General features: G+C 37.3%; 1 protein-coding gene across 2 annotated transcripts in view; it reads right to left on the bottom strand.

Moving 5' to 3' along the window:
* Nucleotides 1-5,713: 5,713 nt before the first annotated feature.
* camk4 (calcium/calmodulin-dependent protein kinase IV) overlaps nucleotides 5,714-21,800 on the bottom strand; it is a 327,338-nt gene continuing 311,251 nt past the window's right edge. For both annotated transcript variants that reach the window (XM_039759420.1, XM_039759421.1), the window contains 5 exons: nucleotides 20,528-20,602; nucleotides 17,410-17,485; nucleotides 14,836-14,962; nucleotides 10,640-10,792; nucleotides 5,714-9,126 (listed from right to left, as the gene is read on the bottom strand). In XM_039759420.1, coding sequence (XP_039615354.1) covers nucleotides 8,962-9,126; nucleotides 10,640-10,792; nucleotides 14,836-14,962; nucleotides 17,410-17,485; nucleotides 20,528-20,602 — 596 coding nt within the window. In that variant the 3' untranslated portion in view covers nucleotides 5,714-8,961. The remainder of the gene's footprint in view (nucleotides 9,127-10,639; nucleotides 10,793-14,835; nucleotides 14,963-17,409; nucleotides 17,486-20,527; nucleotides 20,603-21,800) is intronic.

Genomic DNA, 21,800 nt, shown 5'->3' with positions numbered 1-21,800 from the left:
GTATATTTTCCCTCAGTTTAAAAAGGTTTAATTTTCTTCTTAATAAAAATTTTAAGGCAGTACTTCTCCGCTGCGAAGCGCGGGTATTTTGCTAGTATATATATATATATATATATATATATATATATATATATATATATATATATATATATATATATATATTACACAGAGAGATTAATTTACACTACTTTGCAGAGACACGTTTTCACTTTGATGCTGGAGTAAATATGTTTACTGACACCGTAACTCAGAGGCAAGGACTGAGCGCCTTGGAGTTTAAATCTCAATGCTTTTGACTCTTGCGGCTAAGAGACGTCAGGTAATCTTTCTCTGCTTTTATTATAAAATAAGAAATACAGTAATCCCTCGCTACTTCGCTTTTCGCAGATTCACGACTTTGCAGGTTTTTAAATATAGTAGTAGTATTTCTTAGTCTAAGAACAACAAAACAAGTTCGGTGACTAAGTGCGTTGTAACACGGGCTGTGATTGGTACATAGGAGGGAGACGACAAATCACAGCTTCCCGCTTTCTAATCGGGGCCGTGATTGGCGCTTTGACTGATGCCCAGATCCCACAGCACTTCCCCTTGTCTCTCTGTCGTGGCCATTTCGCTTCAATTTTCACCCCCTGCAATGGCTCCCAAACTCTAGGTGAGGATCTGTAAGGAGCATCATGACAGAAAACAAAGGGTTTCTTGTTTATGATATTGTACAGTTGAGGTGTACCACAAGGATATGCTGGGTCTACTGCTTGTTTCAATCTACATGCTCCCGTTAGGTGAGGTTACCTCAAAGCACAAGTTGAGCTACCACAGCTATGCAGATGACACTCAGCTTTATTTATCGATGGCGCCTGATGACCCTGATGCTCCTGCCTCTCTGATTCAATGTCTTTGCAGTATTTCTGATAAATGTAACTCTCAAACTAAATGAGGAAAAAACAGAAATCTTAGTGACTGGCAAACATGGATATAGAGAAGGCATTAGAAATAAACTTCATCCATTGGGTTTAAAAGTCAAGGCAGAGGTAAAGAATTTGGGATAATCATGGACTCTGAACTAAACTTTAAATCGCATATCCACCAGATTATTAGGAGTTCACTTAAGGAATATAACAAAAGTTAGACCTGTTATAACTTTACAAGACACTGAAAAATTAGTTCACGCTTTTCTTTTTAGTCAGCTAGATTACTGTAATGCATTCCTAACAGGACTACATAAGAAAGACATCAACTGGTTGCAATTTTAACTAGAAAAATAAAAAATGTAAGCACATTTACCAGTTTTAGTGTTGCTACATTGGTTAGTCATGTCATTTAGAACCGATTTTAAAATACTGTACTACTAATGGTGTATAAACCTCTCCCCTTGCTAAATTTTACAATGTCTGCCCCCCAACACGCCAAGTCATAACCTCAGATCAACTAATGAGTGTCTGCTTAGAATTCCAAGAGCTAAACTTAAAAGAAGTGGTGAGGCGGCCTTCTGCTGTTATGTGCCTAAAATCTGGAATAGTTTTTACCAATAGAAATTCTGCAAGCTAATACTGTGAAACATTAAATAAAAACTGCTAAAAACTCATTACTGTATTTTAATTTGGCTTTATTATAGTTACATTTTAGTTGTACTTCCCTTAGAATATATAGGTATAGAATTATAATCTTCATCAGAGACCTCTACTCTTTACTAGTCCCCACTATTTTCTGCACCACCAGCACCTGATGAAGGCACCAGGCAGCCCCCTGTGATGTTGGAATAAAGGCGGGTGTCCCAGCAGTCCATGAGACCAACATCCTCTTATATCAGGGGTGGTCAACTCAATGCCTGGAGTGCCTCAGTGGCTACAGGTTTTCATTCTAACCCTTTTCCTAATCAGTGACCAGTTTTCACTGCTAATTAACTTTTCTCCATCACTTTAATAGCCCTGTTAGAAGAGTTCAGCCCTCTGAATTGAGTTGTTTCTTCATTAAATGACAGCCAAGCAGAAATGAGACGTGAAACGAGCCAACAGATGACCAGCTAAACTGGGGCTTCAAACTCCAACCAATTTCACTCCAATCACTTTCTTAATGAGAAGTCAATTCTTGCTCTTAATTAAACCCGTTATTTAAGTCCATGGCTTGTTGTTGCTCTCATTCTGCCTTAGCAAACATTTCGAAAGCTGTTGTTTTTCTGTTCTTTCTAAGAGCGCCATCATAATGCTTTGGTGATCTGTGAGATCAACCTTACCAAGACCATCATCACTCTTTAATTTCAGATATTGTGTGATGGGCACAGGGGAGCTGGTCATGTGGTGACTTGTTTTGTGTCTCATTATTGTTTGGCTGCTAATTAAAGAAAAAGAAACAAATATGGGGCCTGAGTCAAGTTAATTAAAAGAAGTAATCAGCAAAAACTGGTCACTAATTAAGAAGATGGTAAGAATGAAAACCTGCAGCCACTGCGGCCCTCGAGGCCTGGAGTTTGCCACCCCTGTCTTATGTGAAGCCTGGAAACAAAGAGGAATGACTTACGAACATTTATGTTAGGTAGGATGCCCAATGGGGGCCGGGTGGTCTTTTGGCCTTGGAACCCCTGCAGATTTTTTTTTTCTGTCCTCCTGCCCATCTAACCTTATCACTGTCATGACACTGAATATAGAGACCCTGCTCTTCTACTTGATATTCATCGGTTTTTTAAGATCGTGTAGATTTGTTGTCTTTACTTATTCTTTGCTATTATTGCCTAATTTTAATTCTTTCTCTTTTCCTGTAACTTTATCATCTTGTAAAGCACTTTGAGCTTCATTGTTTGAATGAAGATGTGCTATTGACAAATAAATGTTGTTGTTATTGTTTATTCCAATACAACTCCTGGTCAAAATGTGATTTTTTTGCAGTCTGTATTTCATTTCCCTTTAGAAACCAACAACTTCTTGATTAACGTCCACTTTCCCTGTGTCTGAATGAACGGACCTCCTCAAACCAAACCAAAGCAAAGCAAAGGCCTTAGAGAATAAAGAGACGGCTCAAACCTGGAGGGTCATCATCAGCTTCAAACATCTCACTTTTATTGACTTCCCCCACCTTTCAGCCAGTATAATAGTTGCATCTGCAAAACTGTTAAACATAGAATTTATTTCATACAAGTAGTTAAAATACAGTGCATTATTTAAAGACAATCTCAGTGGTTTAGTATACAAGTTTAACTGCATGCAAAACAATGCCCTTTGTTTCCTAAACAGGTTGAACATCTTGCTTTCAGCCATTTGTTGAAATAAACACATTTGTTTTTTGCGTGTGGATCTGAATTTACTGTGTAAACGTATATAGTGCTGTCAGATTATTGAACAAGTCACTAGTTACCAAGTTAGCTGCTGGAATCAATCTTGCTTTTTATTTCACTCAAATAAAATGTTAGTAAAAAAGTTCAACAGTCACATAAGGAAGAGAAGACAAATCCAAACAGGACCGTGAAATAATATGACAAGCGAGGGTTAGCGTAGGCGGGGGTCGAGGGGCTTCAGCCTGCTCTTGTGTCAAACTCGCTCTTGCTGTTCAGGTGACGGTCTGCTAACTTAGATGGCCTCGCTCGGCTCTTACTAGAAGCGGATGTTTTTCCTTTTCTATAAATGTCTATCAGTTCTTTCTGCAGTCATAGCACCGGGAGCCCAGGCGGGTTCATTGACTTGCTCAGGTCTCACAGTTGGGTGCTGGCGTTTGTTGATTTGCTGAGCCATCAGCTGCTTCTTGTATCTTAATCAAAGGATAACACGGTGCTAAAAAAAGAAGGACTTGACATGACTTCTAGGCAGAGAGCTGCAGTCACCAGAGGGTGACGGGTTACACGATTCCAGCACAGCCTCTCATCACGATGGCAGAACTTGTATAGTTATTGAAAGCACATCTGGAACGCACAGCAGCCTCAGCCTATCTTTGTACAGTTTCACCTGTGTTATGGTACACCAAACACCGAACAGACATCCGTGCCAAAAAGTCCAAAGTGCCAACCTCTCGTCTGTTTTCAGAGTCCGTAACACAGCCACGACTGTTCTTCTACGTAAAATGACTCCAAAACAAAAAGGTCATCTGAATAACTAAGTTTGTAAGAACTTTATTGGACTATGTATAAAACGGTACAGATCCTACAGTTACATAACGAACGGCCTGGAGGGTTCGGCACATTTGCTGGTATCCTGTTTATATTTCAGCCTTTAGATATTATGTTTATAAAATATAATTTGATTGTTGCTTTTATTCTTCTTTTCCTCAATAAGCTGGTTACTAAATGATTTGCTTTTGTGAATGGGGCACTGGAGACACAGCAACTCAAAACGTGACTGAAACCGTGTTAGAAATGTAAACTTTAACCTCCTTAACATTATATTAACTCCTGGAAAGACGAGTCAAAAATACTGCATTTAATTTTTTTTACCTAGAACAAATGTTATTACGTGTAACTGAAACATATAAATACCAAAACATCAAGATACAGTAAGAAAGGCATGTTGAGTGTCCTCTGCTGTACTGTTGGAGATTTAGTACACGTCCATTGTTCGATGTGCTTTGAAACATTCACCAACAAACAGGCTGATGTTACAATCAGGACAGTACTGAGGTGTTTCTTTGCGCACTCTTCTTGTACAGGTAGTCGTCAACTTATGAGCTATGTGTCTTGTAAATGACAGTTTTCATCACACCAGCTCTGCATGCCATGACTCATTTGTCGTGATCTCAGTTTATTACCTTCAGCAGTTTCAACTACGTTCAGTCACACAAATGAAGGAGATCACGCAGTATGACGGAGGAAAGAAAGTGAATGCAATCGCATGTAACTTTAAGTTATGTGGCTTTGAATCCAGTTAACCTCTGAAGCTTCTAATGTGTGACTCACGAAATGTTGCTTTGTGTGAACCACCACAAAGGGGTAAGGAAACCACGCTGAACTCCTTTATCTGCTAATGCTTATTATTAACAGGCTGAAACGTTAAAACAGAAAACATGAGTGCTCAAACTGTGTTGGGACAATTCCTCCTCTCACAGATAACACAATGGAGACTGGGAGAGGCTCACACCAATGACATAACATGACCCAGACAAAGAAAGGGCTCATGAAGCTGTTAAAAGGTTCGGCACCCATGTGAGCAACAGTTATAACGAAACAAAATAATAAAATAAAAAAAAATATTTCCAAAAAAACTAGTAAATCCACATAATGTGCTAAGAATGATGATAAAAAATTATATAAAACAAACAATATGACTTGAGGGACTTATTATACAGTACTACACATAAGTTTAGTTTTGAAAACATATACTGGTCCATCTTATGTCCAGATCAACTTACAACTGGTGTTTTTAGAACCAAACGTGGTAAGTTGGCGACTACCTGTAATGTCATTCCTGTTGGTATGCATGAGAGGGTAGAATGTCAGTGCTTGATCCGCACATTCGCTGAGCTTAGTGACTTATGCACTTATCCTGACATGAACATTGGCTTTTGCTGCCCTGTAAACAATGCTCAGGGGGCTAACATTCTTTTTGTCCTTCCACTTGATTGTAATCATTTTGTCTTTTTGCTATGTAGAATCTGCACCCTGCCACAGAATTACGCAACTAAAGTCACTAGGCCTGGCCATCCATTTGTCTTATGCACTCTTATTTCACTATCCGTGTTAACGTCAAATTCACATTGTTATCACTATTGCTTGATTCAGCTAATCGTTCAGTTTCAGTTTGTTCTAAAACTGGTTTTGCAGCTTTTGTATGTTTTGGTTTTGGCTCCACCCCACTCATGAATATGAATGAGTTACCATAAAATATTAAAATGCACAGTAATATTCCTGATTTTTTTTTTTGCAGCATAATGTTATTTTATTCAATAGCTGGCTCTCCCAAGTGTTGCTCTGGGTTAACAGTGTACATCGGATTATAACAGATTATAACCTGAGTGACACTCAGGATTAATGCCAAGGAGGTTAAAGTAGAAGAAGATGAACTTGACTTCCATAAGGAATAAAATCTTCTTAAGAAATGTAATGATTACACAGGATGGCAGTCGATTTTGATAAAGAAGGAATCAAGAGATGGATTGTGATGAGTAAGCACACCACAGTTAAAACTGAGAGGATAAAAACTTTAATTAGAAAACACAAGAATTGAAGCAAGCAGGTCGTCCAACATACAGGGAAAACTTGGGGGTTGGTGGCAGGATTGGCACTCCAGTCACCATAAAAAACCTCACATTGTGTTAGTGGTGCTGACGTGCCACTCACTGTACTCGGGTCTCAATACAGTTGGTTCATTGTGTGGTGGGTGCAGCAATGTGCTATCAGTGCCTGCTCCTGACAAATAAAATTCGATAACCAGAAAGGTTTACATAACTCGAGCTAAGACACAAGAAGAGAATCACTGTCAAGAAATGCAAAAGAAATCGTAACAAATGATAATCAAACTCTCAAGAACTAACGCTAGAATTTTGTTGTTGATTGTATTCATAAAGTTGAACAAACTGGAGGTGGACGGTAATAACATCACACATGGCACACTCCTAGTCGATATGCTTAGCTAAAGCAAAGCGAACTTCAACAACACTTTCTCAAAATGACGGCACAAATAAAGAAAACAAAATGGCACTGCGGAGAAATGGCACTAATTTTTAACAATTCTATCAAAAATTAAAAGATCAACAAACCAACCTAACCTCTAGACTACTTGGCCTTCAAACCCCAATAATGATGTTTTATACACTTTTGAGACCAATGGCCAGCTTCAAAAAATGAAAAACAAAAACCAGACGATGACGAGAATTTTTTTTTTTTTTAATTTGCCTGTTTTCTGACTTTCTGAGGTTTGTTTTTTTCCCTCTGCAGTTTAAACTCTGACAGCAGAACTCGTGGATTGTTTTTCATTAAATATATAACATTCAAATTTCAGATACATTCACTGGTAACCCCAATAGACTCTAGCTGCAGACTTCCAGAGCTCCACTCCATTGAGGAGGTTATTGCTTTGTGTCACTTAGTTACACTATGGTTAAGGTTAGGGTTGGGTGAGAGTTAACTGACTCAAGTCAAGCACACCAGGTGACAGAAACCTGAAATCTAATTGGCTGTTCAGCGGAACTACTGAATCGCAGATCTGCAGAGGTCTGCAGCTGGACCCATATCGATAACTCCAGCAGAACAGGCTCTGGCTTCCATTGTCCCAAGCAGAATTAATGGGAGTTTATAATTGATTGGACAGCCACATATATTTAGCTGATCATGTCATTACATTCATGTGAAGGCATTACAACAGCACATGTTATAAAAGATTCATAATTTTATTGAATAGCTCTAACCTTGCCTTAACTCTAATTATCTTTAATGGGTGACACAGATAATCAACAACAAAATGCTTTTGTTTAGAAATAATCAATAAAGTTACAAATCATTTATAAAGGTGCATTTGCCATGACACATGTACTGTATAATTAATAAATGTTTTAACTGGAGCTACATGAGAAATATAAAGTGCATTAATTTCATTAGGAATTTGAAATGTAAAGCAATAAAGTGAATGTTTTAATTCATTAAATCTGACAGCCATATATACTATAAACACCCATACATATATTTTATTTTATCAATCTCAATTTCACTTTCAGCCTACCAAATGTATTATTTAACAACAGCAGTGGATAAGTGTTTTGGCATTGTGTAGAAGACATTACCCGTCACCCCTTTCTACTCTGGCACTGCAACCATTAAAGGTGGCACAGCAAATGAGGCTGCACTGCTTTCTAAGAAATTCATCCTGTCCTTAGCAATAATTACAAATTTTTAGTAACACACAAGATGTCACACTAATTTCAGGAAGAACAGGGAATTAAGGTTTTAAATAAAAGCTATGTAAAATATAAGACGTGCAGTCCACTAAACGGACTGCTCCTATTGCTAGACGTTACATTTAGTAAACTGTTGCCCTGATGGTGCAAAAGCAAAGTAAAAAATACTAATAAAATGAATACCCTTTTTTTATTAAATATACATGGGACATTCTTCCATACACAAAATCTGAGAGTCTACACTCCAAAGCTAGCCCTGTAAATATAGTACGGTAAAAGTTCATGACACCTAAATGTTAATCGCTACAAATGAGAGTTTTTCTATGTACAACAGTGTAAATTGTTTGTCTTTGTGCATAATGGTTGCATTGCATGCACAAATATTGTTTTCAATATCAGCATAACAATTACAAGGTATGAAATTCTTTTTTTGTCGTTAATAAAATGTATAAATCATGGACGGTACAGTAAGGCATTCATTCTCCCTAGAAGATCAAGAAAGGTTCGACATTATGGCCATCAGGAAAGGTATTGAAATTCTCAACTCATCTGCTGTTTTAATCAGTGGAATGTATTTTGCATATAAATCTAAACAAGTTCTGTAAACATTTTGAAATCTGAATCTTTCAAAGCACCTCTGCCCCCCACCACCCCGTACTTACAGAGAGTATGATAATTTATTTGCAAAGCGTGCAGTCCAAGAATGCTCTACCTTACCATGAGATGTATCAGGCAAAAAATAAAAAATAAAAAAGTAAAAGAAATGGAATAACCCACAGTAAAATCATTATTGTCCAACTGCACAATATGGCGAGTCCTTGAAACCCTAGAAAGGAAGCAAACGAATAGGTGGTTGCAAGAATTATCTGATTCACATGTTGGTGAAACACTTGGCATTTTCATAGCATGGTGCCCATTCACATGTCACACAGGCTGTCTTGTGCTAGTTTTATTTTGATAAAAGCAGTCACATGCATTACAGATTCGGTGATGTGTGACTTTTCTCCAGTCCCAGACATCATTATGACCATCGGTATTGAATCTGAGGGAAAAAATAAACAGAAAGGAACCAAGAATACAGCCTTTTAAAGCTTTCCGACTCTGCAGTTAACAAAGGATTGCAGAAAAGTTTCTGAGGCAGACATCACTAGAGGCCTAAGAGCCTTCACTTTCTATTTGTGCCTGGTCCTGTGTCTGCTCAGTGTTGGGCTCCGCCTCCTGGATGGGTGATGCGCTATGACTGTTTTTGCTGCTCTCGTGGCTGCCATGACTACTGGCACTTCCCAAGCGGGTTGAAGCAACAACAGCTTTGACTGCTGCCTACACAAACAAAAAAGAACTTAGATTAATTCTTGTTAAAAAAATTGGTCATGAAAAATCTAAGACCACGTTTTTAATCACACTCATTGGCATAAAAATATTAAATATGATGACTAGACATACAAGATAAAAAAAATACCCAAAAATGATATTTTTTATATTTTACTTACCCCATTCAGTTTGTAGTGATAGCCAAGAAAATCTTGTAATCTCATTTCTTTGAGGAGAATGGATATAACCAAGTAACTGACTGAAATGGAATCAACCGTAACCAATGACAGACAACAGCAACTTTCTTAGACTTCGATCCCCTAATGCTACCTAACGTATCTGGCAACAAGCATTCTCCAGACTTTACAGTTTTTAGCAAAGGTCTCAGCTTCGTCCCAAATGATGTTCTGCACCTTCAGATCTTGTACAGAGATTCTTTTCAAAGTGTTCCACAGATGTCCTCTTGGTCGTTTAGCTTTGGGTGGTACCCATGTCATTGCTGCCTTCGGGATCTGATGGTTTTTCAATCGAAGGATGTGGCCAGCCAGTTGGAATCTTGTGTAGGTGAAGGCAGTGTGGAGTTTGTATGAGCCACTTTTTTGTAGAATCTTTTCATTGGTGATGTTATCATAAGTATTGGATCTTGAGAATTCTGTGTAGGCACCTCGGCTAAAAGACATCAGGCTTCTTGTTAATACTTGCTAACGTATTCCAGGTATTGCTGGCATAAATGGCCGTAGGTATCACAATAGAGGTAAGAAGATGAAGCTTGATCTTCAGGGAGATGGATGGCGAGGACCAGATCTTAATTGTTTTCCGGAAAACTACTGTCACCTTCCTGATGCAGCACTTGACATCTGCTTCCACATCTCTATCTTTGCTGATCATGTTGCCCAAAGTAGTTGAATCTGTTCACTTCCTCTAGCCACTTCACTCCAATTATCACTCCCCTTGTTTGGGCCGTGGCATGTATGTTCATGATCTTTGACTTATCAGTACTGATCCTGAGGTCTAGATTTTTTGTCACATACTGCATTTTCATCTCATCCTCACCAAGCAAGGTGATGTCGTCAATGAAGTCCAGATCGAAAAGGCAGTCTTCATTAGTCCAGTGAATACAATGAGCAATGAGGAACAGGAGAGGGGACAAGATACAGCCTTGTCTGTCCCTGGTTGTAATCTCAAAGAAGTCCATGTGCTTTCGATGTAGCACTTCTACTGTATTGCCGATATGGATATTTGAAAAATGGTAATGAATTGGAATGCAGGATCCACCAGGAGGACACTCTGGGTATACTGACTTTTTTGTGTGTATTGTTGCTGTTGTTGACTATGTTGAACAACAACAAACAGTATCAAAAACACCAATGAAAAAATTTCATGTTACCTGTGTCATGTAATCCACACATCCCACTTCATTTCATTGTACAGTATGACAACCTCAACATGAAAGCTCAGCTAAAGGGAGTCGCTAACAGGTACTTGAATCATTTTAATATTATTTTCAGGTGAATGCACATACCTTTAATTTACGACGAGCATTGAATTCTTGAAGTTTCTTCTGAGCGTTATCCATATGTGCAAAATTAACTGCCTTCCCGGTCACCCAGGGGTGTTGCAAGGCTTGAAGAGTAGTGAGACGTTTCTTAGGATCCTGTACAATTAACTTTTTTACCTGTAGCATAGTAGGACAAACAAGAAAAGAAAACGGAGAGGACTGTTCAAAAGTTGAGATCCAAAAAAATAGTCAATGAACAGGCCGAGGCCCGAAGCCAAAAGATCAGAAAATACCAGTCAAAATCACAAGGCACTATTCAAAAAGCTAACTCTCTGGTCTAATATCCTTCCCCTGGATAAACTAAGAATGCAAATATACTTGAGAAAAAAAGTCGAATACAGATTTAAAGCAAGGATGCACATAAGAATGTGTGATCATCTTATATAAAGTAATGTGAACATCTGCACAAGGTGGCAACACTATGTCATTGCCAACAACATGCCCACAGCCACAAAATGGTGATGCTCACCAGAGGAATGCTTGGTGTCACAATCCCTCTTAACCCATTAACAGCTGTGTTTGGTGTTCTTCCAGGTGGGTTTAAAGTGGAGAAAGACAAACAAACTGTGATTGCCTTTACTACACTATTGGCATGCAGACTTATTTTGCTAAACTGGAAGAATCCTAACTCTTCTCTTTTAAGTCAGTGGGTAACTGATGTTTTATACTATTTGAAACTGAAAAAAATCTAATTCTCACTTAGAGGAACTGTGCAGAACTTTTTCAAAACCTGGCAGGATCTAATCAATAATATTTTCGAATAAGCTCTTAAAGCACTGAGGAAGCAGATTCTCTTCCCATTTCTTTATCTTCTCCATTTATCTTTATCCGCCTATTAAACTCATTAATTTATTTATTTTTACTAGCTTTAAGTTTTAACTCTGTTGGCCATGCTCTCTTTCTTAGGGGTAGGGGTTGATTTGTTTTTAATCCTATTTTTTGTAAACATTGATCTATTTGTATAGAATGATTACAATAAAATCAATAAAATTAAAAAAAAAAGACTAGAAAAAGATCAGAGAGCAACTGGGATAGAAAAATATCACCAAAAAAAATACCACCTCATAAAGCCCTAAAGAGCTGATGTTAAGACTAATGACATCACCTAAGGCCTATTACCTAGTTAGGGGCCTCGTTTGTGACTTAACAAGAAATAAAAAAAAAAACAAACCATAATTCTAATTTAAATAAACAAAACAGAAATAAACAGCTGCTTAAATGAAAAAGCACATGTAAAACAAGCAAGAACCAAACCCAAGTGTGAGAGAGCTGATGGCAAACCTAAACTGACAGAGGAGTGTTGTAGCTCATGTGACATCACATGCCAATAGACAGAATGCTCTCCAATACCTCAAAAAACACACTGCAATTCCGAACTGTTAAAATTCAGCAAACAATATATGCAGTCAATTCTAGTTATCCACTTGGCTAAGATATTCACTAATTACAATACAAACAAAATGCAGCCCATATGCCCGTGCACTCCCAGCTCACAGGTTTGTAAAAGACAGAAGAAAATTACAGCGAGTGTACATCTTCAAATGTCATCAAGAGCTGGTCTCTGCATTAACAAACTTTAATCTGGTTATTGTTAAGGACATCAATGAAACTCACGCGCTACTTTACAATCGGCTTCATCTTGAAATCCTGTGTAAAGTCAGAAGTACCTGCAACCAATGATCCATCACGACTGGATCCATGAGGAAAATCTAAGTGCTGAATTTCACCATATATGACAATCGCCTGACAGAAAGAAGAAAAATGAGCGGAGGAAGAGATTATGGAGTGCGTCTCCATCCTTCAGCCTTACAAGGTGTTATAATCAGTTTGTTATAATATTAAGTTTAATGTCACTGTCTCTGTTCACACTGTTATGGATTCATTCATACAGGCAGACCAAGTGTGGTATACAGCGGTTAGGCTGCATTTAGAAACCATTAGCCTAGCAGTTTGGAGAATGAGACAAACTGCAGTGTGAGCACTGTGCTATTCTTGTTGGAGGTGGGGTTTGAGTTTTTTTTTACTGTCCTTGTTTGGAGACCAGAGAAGACCAGCACGTGGAGAAAACAGTATATGAGGCTTGAACTGCTGCCAAACCCTTTGAAGCTGACGGCCGGATGATGTCATCCGTCCAGAAAATCTTCTCAGCGTAGTGACGAAAACACGGCAGACTCTATAGATCAAGATCCGACCTTGGTAGTATCTGCTATAAGCTTCCTTTCGTCTGTTATACTGTGTAAAATCGTCATTAAAGAAAGCTAAGTATAATTCTCTCATGTGATTCTTTGTTTGTACCGACATAATCACTGTGGGAGGGATATCGCCTTTTAATATCATATCTCTATATTTTCGGTTACTTAAAATGCCGCAATTTAAAATAACTTATTCCAGCAAGGGAGCTTTTGCTTCTAAAGGAAACACAAGGGTGTGCTTGTCGATACTTCCATGTCTGTGACAGTATTGCCCTGCTGATGCAAGCACACTTTCTCATGTTTTACTGCAGCTGTAAGGATATCGAACTTCAGACAAGCAGTCTGGCTCTATCAGCAGTCAGATCACACCAAGTTAATCATTTGGTGGTTGAAGAAATCCAATTAAATGCATTTGCCATCAACAAGTTTACTGATTTAAACTTCAACTGATAATAAGTCAATATCTTCTTTCCCGTTAGGGGTCGCCACAGTGGATAATTTTCTTCCATATCTTGATAATGAGTCAATATAACTTTCTAAATTATTTTATAACAGTGAACATGTCGGAAACCAACACATCTAAAAATGTTTTTTGAATCTGTTATATGCACACAGGTATGTGTTAATTAAAAAGGGGGACTGGTTACAGATTGTGTGGCACTGTTGTTATATCATATCGGTTGTTGCACTGCTGTTTTGAATGTTCCTTACTGAAATGAATGAGTGTACAATAAAGCTATTGAATGTGTTGGGTGGCCAAATGTACAGTCAGATCCATAAGTTTTTAGACAATGACACAGTTTTCATAATTTTGGCTCTGCACACCACCACAATGGATTTTAAAGAAAGCAAGCAAGATGTGATTGAAGTATAGACGGTCAGCTTTAATTCAAAATGTTTAACAAAAATATTGTATCAGCTGTTTAGAAAACACAGACAGTTTTTATACATGGCCCCCATATTTTAAATTTTATGCCTGATGGTGGGAATGGTGTGATTTCGATAATATGAAGTGTTCAAATATGACATTTAGTCTGATGGCCAAAAGGCTGAATTTGCATCTCATCCAATAATTTAGCCTTTGCCTAGGTGACTAAGTGAGAGTATCCCATGTGCCTTCCATCAAACTCTAGCTGAGATGTTATGGGTTTTTTTAACAGTCGTTGTCTCTTTGTCAGTCTCCCATCAAGCAATGGCCAGTGAAGTACCCAGACAACACTTTTTCTCTGCAATCTGAGCCACTGCATCTTGTAACTCCCCTTAGTGGCTTCCCTCACTAGTTTTATTCTTGCTTGATCACTCAGTTTTTCAGGATGAGCTGCTCTTGTAAGATTTATAGCTGTGTCATACTCTTTCCATTTCCTAATGATTGATTTAACTAGACTCCAAGCCATATTCAGTGACTTGGATATTTTTTTGTTTTCATCCCCTGACTTCTGCTTTTCAATTACCTTTTTAAGGTGTTGATTAGAGTGTTCGTTTGTCTTCATTGTGTAGGTTAGACCATGGGTTAGACCATGATACAGACTCGCTACAATTTGGACCTTCCAGATACAGGAGCAAGCTAACTGGTTTCTTAAATTTTTTAAAACTTCCCCTGAAATTCAATTTAGTCATGATACTTTATGAATATCGAGGCAGTTTTGTTATCACAGTCAGATCAGAGGCAGAAAGCAGTGAGATGATCTGGTAAAGAAAATGTGCATGCGACTGGATCAGGTGCCCATTAAACATCTGCAAACATTGCTACAGTCCCTCCTGTTGCCCTACCACCATAAAACAACTTCATTCATTCATTCATTCGTTCTTCTTATTGCTCTGACCTCTAAAAACTTAAAAGAATGATTAAATAAAAAGTTAATACAGTGACATTCAAACACACAGTTTCTTTAATAATTGGTAAGTAAAAATTTGTATAATGATATTTTTAAATCATAAAATAAATACTGTATTTATTCCCCTTCTTACCAGGTCTTTAGCATTCAATGACACATCATCCCACCAGGGGGAGACAAAGTCATAGTCACAGTTTAAAATCCTCTTGAACATATACTGGTCCCCTCGTTCATCATAGAATGGTTCAAAACCACAAAGCCTAAAAAAAAAAAAAAAAACTAATTCACACTTTTGCTTTTTGCAAAGACAGATGTCTCACTTTTAACAGTGGCAAGCAAAGCTGATGCTGTCATCACAGATGTGTCTGATTTCACAGGCGGCTTTGTACTTTATAGTTTATTTCACATGAATTTATGCCAAGCAGCCTTTTTTTTCTTACACCTAAAAGCAGATGAATTTGTAAATCCTGTCAATTCACACCCCAGTTAAGCACAAACCTCCAGTGATTTGATTTTTTTTTTTTGAAGTTACAGCTTCCTCTGTCCCCATGTTAGTAGAAAAAAATAACATTCATATTTTTTTACTCTTTTTAATGCTTCCTCTAAATATGTTCTCATTTCATCTACTGGAGACACTTTATAATTTTACGCAAATCTTGGGCTAATTTTTTTTCTAGTCAACAGATAAAAAAAACAGTAACAAAAATAAAAAAGTAAAAATGAACTTCTGATTGTTATGAATCTACTTGAATGAGTTTTTTTTTTTATATAATTTAAAACTTTTTTAGTATTACTATGTTTTTCCCATTATGGTTAGGATATAGCGGGTTGGATAATGGATGGATGGATGTTTGTAATTATGTATTTTTACTGTAAATGTGCCCCTATTCCATGTGCTTTGTGGGTGGAGCCTGAGGAGGCAGTGCCAATCTGATGTCACCACTCCTGAGCCTGCCTTTTGGCTATTTAAAGCAAGAGGAGAGGAAGCTCTGGTTAGCAGATTATTTAGTTTGTAAAAGAATCTGCATGTGTTGCTGTTTTCTTTGTATTTAGCATTATTTTCCAGGCTTATTGCCCTGTTTTCTGGATCTCAAATAAAGATTATTGGTTTTGGGGCTTGGTTGCTATGGATTATCCTTTTAGGTACATCCTTTCTGGTATTCTATTTTAGTAAATATATATTATAAATTTATAAATGTTACAGTTTAAGATTATCTTTACAAGCCAGAGTTTTCACAGTTTTATCTCTCTTTTAAGGCATTTTTGTGTTTTTGGGACCTTTTCAGGCTACAGCCCAGAAGTAGCAGTAGGAGTGTTGTCTAATTTAAGGTGAGCCTCTTCTGGGCAGGTCACATAAAAGTGTTTTTTTGTTAATGGTCAGAGGCATCATAATGTAAATTGCAGGAATCACCTTAGGACGGTAAGCAATTCATAATCATGGTCTCACATTTATTTACTTACTGTTCATTTAGCTTTATTCTTATTCTGGTGTGCTCCACATTGGTTGGCTGTGAAAATGAGCTGACCTCACTAAGAGATTTTGAACTGTGATGAAAAGTTTATATTGGTTTATTATATTGGTCACATATACCAAGTACACTAAAATGAATCAACATGCAAAATGTTGTCTCTTCTGTGCCACTGTAAGTGTATATAACTACTACAACTACCTTACCCTGAAACACCTGTTGTGAGGAAATTCTGTAGTTAGTCACACTCTGCATTTCATAGTCAAATAACTTGATATCTTTAGAGGCAATGAGACTCACTAAGTGCAATATTTAAATGACATGACTAGGAGTGTTGAGTCCTGTAATGTGACATCTGCCTAACTGTCTAAAAATCTTTTGTTTCTGCTTTGAAGTATGTTCCAGATTGCCACAGCCCATTTTTGTGAAGATGTGCTTCCCGTTTCATTATTTAGCACATAACACAACATTACAATATTCAAATTAATCCAATTTGGGGGGATGAGGGCAGAGGCTACCCATCATCAAGGGCAAGGCAAGAAGGTACACTGGAAGGGGTGCCAGTTATCCCTGGGACCTCTTGCATATACAATGGCTCTCACACTCATAACCTGAAAATCTTTGGAGATGTGGGAGGAAAACTGGGATACCTAAGGAAACTCTATAGTGCATTATTTGGTATTAAACTGGATCAATGATGACTCTGAAAAATTCTAAAGATCTGCAATAGGTCCCGATATAGTCGGCTCTACTCAAGACTAAAGGGATTTAGTTCCTTTAGTCTGTTTGAGCAGGTCATGTCCTTTAGTCCCAGAATGCACTTGGTTGTTATTCTCTGCAGTTTCTACTACAACTGTTATCTCATTTTCGGAGTGATAACCAGAAGTACACACAACACTCCAAATGAAGTCTCGGTTTCATTATGAGTTCATTGTTTTTGTTCTCAGTAGTTATATAACCTAACATTTGATGTGCCTTTTAGTTATTTCTGCATAATGCCTTGACAATAAAAATGTTGAATCAAAGCAAACTCTTTATGAATCAGTGTTGCATGCCCTGTACTTAGAATTAATATTCACTCATTCAGCACCTTGAACTTAACTATATAAAATTGCATTTTTCAAGCATATCCCCAACCTTTGAAGGTTGCCCTTATCTTTAATTTTTTTGCTCCTCTTTATTATTTGATATCCCCCTCAGTTTTCAATTTTCTTAAAGAAAAAAGCATAGCAACTCACAGAATATAGGTAATGACTCCCACTGACCACATGTCAACTTCAGGCCCATAAGCACAACCTCTCAAAATTTCAGGAGCTGAAAATGCAAAAAAAAAAAAAAAAATACAGGCAAATTGTTACCATATCTTAACAATACAAGATGCTAGTTGTTGATGTCATATACTTTAGACACAGCCCACAATCTCACTAAAACAGCCCACAGTCTCATGTCTGTTCCACAAATCTCTTGATAACTCAATGTTTATTCCCCCAAGGTCACTCCTTTACCCCAGTAATGACACTGGAATGGTTCTTTTTGAATTTCACGATTTGTCAATGTTTTTAACCAATGTAATATGTAACTGAAGTCAAGTGGTTAAGAAGCTGGACTAACAGGTTGACTCAGTATACAACCGTGAGCAAGTCATTTGATCACCCTGTGTTCCAATTTTTACAAAAGACCAATGTAAAACAACTGTATCACGGCTATTTAATTATAAAGTACTTTGTGATTGTATTCATTATAAAATAGAATGCATTTGCTTAATTTGCATATAAAACACACATAAGATGAAACTTTATTTTTAGACTGGCAATTTTGTACAGTGGCCAGGGAAATGAACTTTACATACAATACCAGTTCAGTTCGCTTGACCCGTCTCCACAGATAACCCACTTAACGTGTCGATATTCCAATTTTATAAAATACATGTGCACACATGTACAATGTCTCTCTAATTGCCATGTACCTTGGAATTGTGTTCATACTGAAACAGTAACGCTTTAGTTTAGATACTGCAAAAATACATCTATTACTCATGTACTCTTATGTAAAAAAACTTTAAAAAGGCTTATTTTTCTATTCATAACACTTATAAAACATCAGTAAAGAAGTTATTCATTTGTACAATGGGGCATACTAACATGACTTTACTTTGGAATTGTCAGAGGTGGCCTAAGTGAGACACATGTCATCCTGATATTGCATACTTCAATATAAGAATCCTTTATATCCATTAGTAATTTTACCAGCATATCAAATGCCACACTGTGCAGGTAAGAATAGCCACTTTACTGATGTTTTGTAAGTTTTATGAAGACCAAAAGAAGCCTTTGTTAAGGTCTTGTTATGTAACAGTAAATGAGTAATAGTTGCATTTTTGCAGTTTCTGTACTGAAGCGTTACCAAAGCGAGCATATATGGATAATGCAGAACCTCTGACCTTTAACCAAACAGTCTCCATGATTTTGTATTCAAATTCTGGATTTCACATCAAAACAGCAGCAAACTAGGCATGGAAGATGAGTGGGAACAAAATTTAACCGATGTAATGAGACAGGAGGGTAAAATAATCCCTAATCCAGCCGAGATTGGAAGATGCTTTACAGAAATGGCTAAACATTAACGTTATTGAGAATTTTACATTATTTTTGGCATGGAACTAATCCAATGGGTTGAGAACCTGCTTCAAGCATACAACACCATGAAGTGCAACATTGTGCTTAAAATTGATAATCTGTATTTATACATGGATTGCTAATCTCAGTGCAGTCAGCAACGAATTTAGTAAAAGGTTTCACCAGGCCATTGCAATGATGGAAAAGGAATATGAGGGCAAGTGGAATTCATCACTCCTTGTTGGATACTGAAACGAGAAGCATCAGAGGCGAGTGCAAACAAAAATCAACAGAAAACATTTTTACTGCAGTCCTTACTGCAGCATCATTCAAAAATGAAACACACTAAATTCAAGAAAAGTTAACTTCATGTTTCTTTAAACTCCTACATAACAGAATCAATCTGAAATTATATTTCTGTTCAGCTTGAACAGTCTATCATAATCACCAAATATTTTTAATGAAGCAAAATGTTTGAAAAATATGTTTATTCAGTGTTAAATAATTGATGAATTACTGTCATGATAACACCCTCCAAGACAGGTTTCACAGACTTATGATATCCTCATAGATTGCAATGATGTAAAAAAGGGAACTTCAATAAAGTTCTGAAAAGGTTTGCAGGGCAGAAAAAAGAACTTTAATATAATCTTTTATGTTACAATATAGGCTAATGTACTGTAGATACTGTTTGCTTATAAAACAAAATAATAGCATATACTTCTGATACCTAATTTGAAATAATCCTAAATCCAGGAGGCCTTAACAAAACTGCTAAGGTTGGACCTGAGTCCTCTTTAAACTTTTAACAATGAACATTCCTAAATGACCTGTAAACAAGAGGGAGTGCTCTCATAGTGGCCCTCCTATCCAGAATAATCCTCAATGTCTAAAACTCTAATGTGTTTGAGGTGGGTCAATCAAGGGTAGAGCAGTACAAAGGTAAAAAGAAACAAAAAACAACCTCTGAACCTGTCTGTACAGGACAGGGTTGAGTAACTCAGCTAGTTAGCCGGATCAAAGTAAAACAAGATGCACGGCCTTCACCTCCAGTCTCTTTCTATCTAGTCTGACATCTCTTCCTCTTAACAGCTCGGCAAGGCACAGCACCCACTGGTGCACAATTCCTTCCTCTTAAGGCCCATGTATTATCACCTTCTGGTCAGTGCTTCTATGTTGGTCAGTGACCATGTGCTGACCCATTTTGGTCAGTCCTACCGCTGTCTTGGACTGTCTTTACTGGTCTGTAATCCCACTGTTCAGCAGACCAACCATCACACATTCTCATCAGGATGACTGCCTCTGATGGGTGCTGGAATTCCAAGCACCCCAAAACCTGTATAAACCTGCTAAAACCCTTAAGAGCATCTGATGACCTCCTAGTCTTTGAAATTCCTTCTCTTAAGGTTTACCATAAAGGCACCACAATTAACAACATTCAGCTTATGCCTGAAGCCTTACCTTTTTACTTTTAGTTATGGTACAGATATTGACTTTAATGTATCTTCCTTCTTATTACACCAATCAGTCCATACTTATGTTCATTCAGTTAATTGTTTCATACTGTCAACTGATGTATACACTTTGGAACTGTTAGTAAAACAATATTATATTTTTAGCATGTATACCTTGCTACGATTTAACAATTTGTATTGTTTGTCCTTGTGTACATCAGAAAGTATTACATTAAGGAGGTCTCTGTCAGGATGTTAAATGAACAAACAAATTAATGAAAATTTACCACAGTATCCAGGCGTTCCACACACAGTCTTCATGGTGACCTGGTCATCCACAATTTTTGACAATCCAAAGTCGGCTGCAGAGAGAAATAAGTCAAAATAAGACTCTAGGAATCCAGTTTCCAAACACTTTGTATAATCAAGCCTCATAATGTATTGTAACCGTTTCTGCTGCAGACGGCTGGTGATTGATACTTAAATTTCATGCTATAATCCTGTATGATGCATCCCACACCTTCAAAGATGATTATTAGCCAACAATCGAGTCTTAACACATCCAGTTACTGTACTTATCTACATTTATGTTATGCTTTACTTTACAAAAAATACACTCTACGACCAGCTTGGCAGACCTCTGATATTTAACAACATTCAGACGTTTGCCTAAGTCTTGCTTGCTAGCATCATCAATTTTTGATACTGAAAGTAAAGGGCAGCCTGGAGTCTGAGATGTTATGATTGACAAGTGTGAAGACATTGACAAAAACATGAATAACAACTCTAGCCTCACATGTCCTTGGCATGTACTGGCAAGGTAACTTTATAAGACAGCTCCTTCTGATGGAGACTTGGAGGAAATGGACTAGGAATAAAAAGGTCTTCTCTGGGTAACATCATCATCATCACCATCATCATCATTAAATACATGCTGATTTGGAAGCATGGGGGAAATGGTGAGGACTCCCATTGTGAACTCATGATCATACAAGACAGTGATGGTGACTGCATTGTTTGAACCACTATTCATGAACTATACAAACATATAATGATGCTATTTGGACGGACTTGTTTCTGATGTTTGCTGAAAGACTTTTAATTTTTATTATGTGAGAAGAGATACTGCGTAAATCTTAGTGAGAGATGGTGGGGTTCTCCTGGGCTTAATCACATATATATTCTGTGTAAAAAAAAAAGGAAGAGAGCATTTGTAATGGCTATCCAACCAGCCAAGGTTGCTAAAATGTGCTCAAGTCGAGCATTTATTGAAAACTAAAATAAAACAATTGTTGTGGACGGGGAGTCTCAAACACTGAAGAGTTCCAAAACACTTCCAATACTGTCCATTAGATGGGGATATTACTGTCAGACCTTGGTTAGTGAGAGGAAATCTTTATTTAAAAAAAAAAAAAAAAAAAGATTTATTCTTCACAATAAAGTATTTCAATCACAGTGATGTTTTGTGGAGCACAAAGGTATATGGAATTGCTTGAAACAAGAAGCCAATCCAAATTAAACACGTTTCAATACAGATTCCAACAGCAAGGTCAAAAAGAA

Source organism: Polypterus senegalus, chromosome 7, assembly GCF_016835505.1.
Source record: "Polypterus senegalus isolate Bchr_013 chromosome 7, ASM1683550v1, whole genome shotgun sequence".
Taxonomy (NCBI): Eukaryota; Metazoa; Chordata; class Cladistia; order Polypteriformes; family Polypteridae; genus Polypterus; species Polypterus senegalus.
This window is presented reverse-complemented; position numbering and strand designations above follow the sequence as displayed.